This window comes from Chenopodium album, chromosome 3, assembly GCF_948465745.1.
Source record: "Chenopodium album chromosome 3, dcCheAlbu1.1, whole genome shotgun sequence".
In the NCBI taxonomy this organism is placed as follows: domain Eukaryota; kingdom Viridiplantae; phylum Streptophyta; class Magnoliopsida; order Caryophyllales; family Amaranthaceae; genus Chenopodium; species Chenopodium album.
This window is the reverse complement of record NC_137836.1, coordinates 3048043-3054989: the sequence shown is the minus strand read 5'-3', so window position 1 is coordinate 3054989 and position 6947 is coordinate 3048043. Positions and strand designations below refer to the sequence as shown.

At 36.4% G+C, this 6947-nt stretch overlaps 1 protein-coding gene across 1 annotated transcript; it reads right to left on the bottom strand.

The window, feature by feature from the left end:
- Positions 1–1110: 1110 nt before the first annotated feature.
- LOC145623713 (uncharacterized) lies at positions 1111–3485 on the bottom strand. The gene has a single exon (XM_081676569.1). The coding sequence runs from the start codon at positions 2875–2877 to the stop codon at positions 1273–1275; it is 1605 nt and encodes a 534-aa protein (XP_081532695.1). The 5' UTR covers positions 2878–3485; the 3' UTR covers positions 1111–1272.
- Between the last annotated feature and the right edge of the window lie 3462 nt (positions 3486–6947).

Genomic DNA, 6947 nt, shown 5'->3' with positions numbered 1-6947 from the left:
CTTTAATGTGATAGTTACCGATATATCGGTAATCAATATCAACTACAGAAAAGGAAAAGAATGAAGGCAAAAAAATTCTCTATGTAGGGAAGGCTAGAGAAGCATAAAATAAATTCTCAGCATAAGTACATGGAAATGTTCCTAGGCCCGACAAACTAACTATTTCTTGATTAACCCCTTAAAATTTATCAAATCACGGTCTCGTTAGTACATTACCAATCATCAAGGGTTCCTAATTCCATGGCAGTCGTTTTCGATCCATCTACGTAGGGGGAAATAATGATGTATCAAGGGGTAATATGGGAAAAATTGCGAAACAATTGGAGGGCTGCAGTCAGCACATGGAGATTTCATATGCGGTTCTATCAATCTATTTCACTGTCAATCACAGCCATACTGCTCATTATAAAGAACATGCCAAATCAGTTATGGCCTATCAATGCACCAAAATGTCACAATTGTAGTGCAATTAGACCATTCTTAAAACCAACTAAATGTGGTTAGTTTTGATGCAAATGAAACAAACAGTGAAAAGGATTCTCCCTCCAACAGAATAAAGCATTGACAATCAATTTCAACAAAGTTCCATGCCTATTTGTTCCCTCTCCCTCTTATCTTCACTTTACTCATTGCCTTCCCTTTATCTTCTTTTATTGCGGGAGGAGAACAAAGAGGGAAAATGGGCGCAGGGTCAACAAAAGCGGTTCAACATGAATCATTCATTGCTAAATAACACTAGTAAGCATTAAAAATTCTATCTCAAAGACAATGCAGCTTATAATATTGGATTAGAAGCACTTTCGTCCAGCAAACGTGCCACAAATTGCTGCAGGGGGAGCAAAATTTGGCACCATAACAGCATATAAACAAAGGAGACCATAGGAAAATGCACTATCATGCCAATTCGAATGTGGTGCGAAAACAACACTCAGCAACCAAACCAATAGCAAACATTTGATTCAGAGATCCATTATCGAAACCAATTAAGAGTTTTCATCTTAGATACACAATCAAAGTATTATTTGCCAAGATAGTCAGAATTCCTCAGGATAAGGACAAAGGATATATCAATAACATTGAATGGAAACAATTAAATCAAAGAATATGGTATAACTGAATTAAGTGTAATTTTCATTTGCAAGTAAAGATCCTAAGACAACTTCTATGACTGAGAATTAATTGTGAAAATAAGAACATGAACAGAAACAGAGTTATTTGGAGAAAATACAAGAAAAGCAATTAAGACATTCGAGTATGGTCTGTTACCAAAGATCACCACCATTGATGAACAAGAACGCCACGCTCTCTGAGGGAAGTAAACAGGTCCAAGCACTGATCGTACGTCTTCTCATACTTAGCACTCCGTTCACCCGGGCAACACCTCTGCCACCGGTTGTAATGGCACTCGAGGAAGATCTCATCGATCAAACATATTGCCCCAGTCTCAAACAACCTAGGGATAAGATCAAATTCGGTCCCTTCAACATCCATCTTCATCACCACAAAGTCTCTCTCAGTCACAGTAGCCTTCAACCACTCAGCAAAATCAAACCCTACAATCTCATCAACACCACTGGACACTCCATCATGCGATTGAACCGGCTTAATCCTTCCCATACCGCGCCCTTTACTCCCTTTCTCCTCAGGATCATCCCCGGGATCATGATTAACCTCGAAAAACAAGGACTCATTCTTAACCCAAGCAGCATAAGGCAACAAATTCACCCATTTCTTCTTAGCCTCATACTCTTTATGAAATGATTTATCAGCCTCAATGGCATAAACCTCGAACGTCTTGTTCTGTTTCGGGTATTGCTTCTTAAACCAGCTCCCAATACTCGAACCATAACTCCTAGCTCCTACATCTACATATATATACCTACTCTTAAAACTAATATCCACCATTGAAGGCAAATACTTGACATTCTGTATGTTCTTTTTCAATGTAATCCAAGGTTTCAATGGCTCCACCTGAATCAATTCCTCGGCTTTTCGAACAATCTCCTGCTTATACCCCGGCACAACCGAGCATTCCTTACTACCACCACTATACACAATTGAACCAAATTCTTCCTTCTTCATCACAACCTCACGAATCATAACACTACTACCATCATCAACATTATTATCATCACCAATATAACCTTGAATTTCACGGGATTTAATAAATGTGCAACAATTGAATAAAGCAATTAACGAATGTAAACTGTATGTATCGTTAGTTCTTGAGTGGATTACCAAATACCCTTCGGGCTTCAGCGTCCGCCCAATTTCGACCGCGATTTCTTCGAATTTGCTCAGACTATCAATCCTTCCACCACCGCCGTAGAACACGAAATCGAAGGTGTTATTCTCAAACGGCTGACGGCGGCCGGAGTTTTTCATCGCCACCACTAGCGGCTTCGCCGCCGTCTTCGCCACTCCGACGGCGTCGGAAATTCCGAGCTCCTTCAATGCGAGGACCTCCTGCCCTAACGGCGTATCAACGCACAAGGATTTCGATTCAGGAGAGAGAAAACCTTCGGCAATCAGATCCTGGAACACCGAGGAGTAGTATTGAACGGATTTCCGCCAGTTTTTGCTGGTGTAGAGGATGTTTTTCCGATCGTCGGAAACAGCCTCGGTAGAAACGACGGCGGCGGATGATACGGCTGCGATTGTTGTCGTTCCGGCGAAATTGAATGATTCCGGCATGGAAAAGAAGCAGAAATCGCCGACATCGCAGGATTCACCTCGGATGGTGACAACGTAAGCAAATCGAAAGCAGAAAATGAAGACACAAAATACCAAAATCTTCACCAGAAAGTTTCGTACAAAGCTCGGCTTCGCCGGTAACTCCATTAACACAGCTTCACCGCTGTGTGGAACCTTCTTCATATCAAATTTCAACAGAAAAAAAAATCCAAAAAATTTGTATAAAATTCAAAAAAAAAAAAAAAAAAAAAATCGATGAATTTCTCGCTTTACAATTGCTGAATATAAAAGAATTGCGTTTAATTAACAAAATAAAAAAAAATTGAATTAGGAGAGAGAAAAATGGAGGTTTAGCGAGAGCAGAATCTGGCGGAGGTATGGTTAGCACCGACGAGAGAAACACGGGAAGACGGCGAAGAAAAGAGAGGATATACCGGAAAATCAGGGGTAAATCGGGAAATCATGGTGGTTTTACGCCGGAGTTTTTCTCTCTCTCATACGTAAACAAACTGTATTAACATTTGAATTTTTATTTTATTTTTTTTTTTTTTTTTTTGAGAAAAAGAATAATGGAGTTGGTTAGTTTACTCAGGAAGTATGGAGTTGAGTGAGAAAGAGAAAAATGGAGAGAGAAAGAAAAAGAAGGGAATAAAAAGGAGGAAAATGGTAGGAGAGAGAAAAAGTGGCAGGATTACCGGAAGTTTCGGTGGTGACGCGTGATGAGTTGGAAAGGTGAGAGCTTGATTTATTTCCCATTCAGGTTTTGTGAATTTACGGTTTTGACATTGCTAGCCGGTAGTCGGTTACCAGCCGCGGTATCAAGAAAGCGTGCTTGTGGATTAGTGTGTAGGGTAGCAAATCTGCGTATAAATGACTAAATTATTAAGGGTTTTTAATTTTAAGAATGTGATTAAATTATTGGAAGCAAATCAATAATTAGAGGTGTTCGTGGTGCGGTTTGGATCATAAACCGCACCAAACCGTAAAAGTACGGTTTGTAATTTTTAAAAACAGCACCGCAATTTTCAAACCGCAAAATTGCGGTTTGGTTTGCAGTTTGGTGCGGACTGAACCGCACTCTGTACAGCCCTATCAATAATAACGTAGTAATTTAATAATGTGATTAAATTATTAGAAAGGTGTAATATTTGTTTATGATTTTAATACCTATTATTGGTGAAAGATGATTATCTAAATATGTATATTGAAATATAATTTCTCCTTTTTTAATTGTAAGCATTGGAGATTTCATGTTGTGGCTCTCTATCTACATAATTTGGATAAAAGTTTAGCCAACTCATTGGATAAATAGGACTATTAGTTGCTTGATCAGGACCCTAGCTTTATTGCAACGAGTCGGTAAAATGAATTTTTTGGATTGGTAAGTTGAATGTTGCGATTAAAAAACATAGAAAGTATATAAATTGATATTAAATCTGCTTTATGATAGGAAATTGGTGATTACTTCTTTAAAATGAAGTTTTACAGTGATGAATTATTGGAGCAAATCAAATAATTTAAGAATGTGATTAAATTATTGGAAGAGTGAACTTGTTGATGATTTTGTCACATATTTATGATTAAATTATCGGTGAAGATTGAACGTATATGGTAATTGGTCATTCTTTCTTTAAATGAAGGGTTAGGGTGATGAACTATCCCATTTTTGTCAAAATCTTAGTGAGTGTAACAAGGTATACAACTCAAAATAACAATTTTAATTGACATATAACCAACTCATAAAACAAAACAAATAGCAAGTAGTTAAATACTAACAATGGCAACTAATATAGCAACAAAAACATCAATGTCATCTACAATTGAATTTACATTTAAATACTATTATTAGGAAACAAATGTGATGTATGTAGGTTTTTTTTTTTTTTTTTTTTTTTTTTTTTTTTTTTTTTTTTGGAAGGAATCCTTTACTTGCAAGTATTGTACCTTTACTTAATAAAGTAAGTAGGAGCTAGTAGTAAGTTTCATCATCTTTTCCATAAGTATTATAGTATGTAGTTAGTAATAAGCATCGATGGACAAAAAGACTTTTAATTTCTAGGTTTCATTATGTCAATTGTCTAAAGGCCTATTCTCTTACGTTGAAATTCAGTTCAATTCAGCTCAGTTCAGTTCAGCTCAGTTCAGTTCAGCTCAGCTCAGTTCAGCTCCTAATTTCCTTCTCTTATAAAATATTCATTTCAGTTCAATTCAGTTCAGTTCAGTTCAGTCAATGAGAACAGGCCCTAAGTTTAATAAACGAGCCAAAGCTTGAACAAATTATTTGAATGCTTGGGTGAGCTTGGCTAGAGCTTAAGCTCGATTTTAATTTCTTATCAACCTTAGCCAAAACAAGTTAATACACATAGCCAATAGCCACTATATATATTACATTTGCCCATCATTTAAGTGATCTAGCTCGTGTATATTTATAATTCTAACAGTAATCAAAATAAAGGTGAAAACAAGTATCAAGTAGGGGAATAAATGACTACATATTACTTTTATAGTCACATACTCACATAATAGGTTCGTTTGTGTTTTCTCTACTTTGGATTCAATGCTTGAGAGATTGTACTCACATCATGGTGGTTTATTATATAGCTAATTCTTTGAACCATGCAATCAGAATCACTAGATTTTGAACAATAAAGAATTAAGAGTATATATAATGGATATAAGATATTTAAAAATGATTTTCCATCAAGAATGGACCTTATAGTATCTTACAATTTTTAGAAAAGAATAAACTTCAGCCATTTATCAAATAATTAGCCAAAAGTGGTTATGTATTAATTAGACGATCAAATTCATATTTTGGAGATCAAACCCTTTGAAACTTGATAGGCGATGGCATTCATGTATTTTAATTAGCATGTGATCAAAAGTCAAATCAAATATCTCCATGCAGCATCTTTGACCGACAATCAGATTAATGTAGCAATGTGGGATGTGGGTTATTTTATTTTGCAAGCAATTTTCATGTGCTAAAAGAGTATTGTTGCATCATGTATTTTTTGCATTACATTAAAGAGTAGGAACGTCATGTAATAACAATGTAATAGGAAGTATGAATCATGTTGCATCTACTTGAGCTTTATAGTATATACTTCGTATGTATTTAACTATTTTTGGTTCATTAGAAATATTACAAAAGAATTAGGAAAACAATAAGTCTCTTCAACTACTAGCACCCTCCCTCTGAGAGTGAGAGATAATTCTAGCGGTTAGAGCTTTCCTTTCAGTTGCGTGAGGAGATCATATCTCAGTTGCAAACTAAGTTTCCTGTGTCAGATTGGGCATTCTGAGTTATTTTTTAGGGATTGCGGTAACCCATACTCCTTTTTATTTGCTACTTTCTCAGCAAAAGTATGCACATGAGATTTTAGAAAGTGCATGTATGGGCTCTTGTAAACCTACATGGGCAACATCTACTCTAGTTGACACTAAGTCTAAACTTATTAGTGCAGATTCAGGACCATCTTTTTGGGATCCTACTTCATATCGCGGTATAGCAGGTGCTCTTAGTACCTTACTTTCACTATGCCTGATATTATCTATGCAGTGCAACAGGTGTGTCTTTTTATGCATGAACCCTGAGAATCTCATTATGATGCTTTGAAGCGCATTCTGCGCTATTTTCAAGGTATCATTGATCATGGCTTACATTTATATATATCCGTCTACTTCTAATTGTTTGATAACCTACACTAACGCTGATTGGGGAAGTTGTCCCGTTACCCGTCATTCCACATCAAGTTATTGCTGCTTTCTTAGGGACAATCTCGTTTCTTGGTCATCTAAGAGTCAACCTAGCTACATTTCATTATCTAAATCGAGTGCAGAAGCAGAATATTGAGGCGTTGCAAACGTTGTCTCTGAGTCTTGTTGGCTTTGTAATCTTTTATTGGAGCTACAATGTCCTCTTCGTCAGGCTACAATTGTTTATTGTGATAATGTCAGCGCTATCTATCTTCCTATAACAATCCGGTACAACACCAACGCACCAAAAATGTGTAAATGGATATTCACTTTGTTAGAGAAAAAGTTGCATTGGGTTACGTGCGGGTTCTATTTCCTTATAGATATCAATTTGCGGACATTTTCACGAAAAGTCTTCCGCGAGACTTATTTTTGGAGTTTAGATCTAGTTTTAGCGTACGACCTCCTCTCGCAAGGTGTGATATGATAATATTTGTCGTAGATTAGGATAGATTTTATGTATATTTTGTATATTTATCGTACTAGGTTTCCTA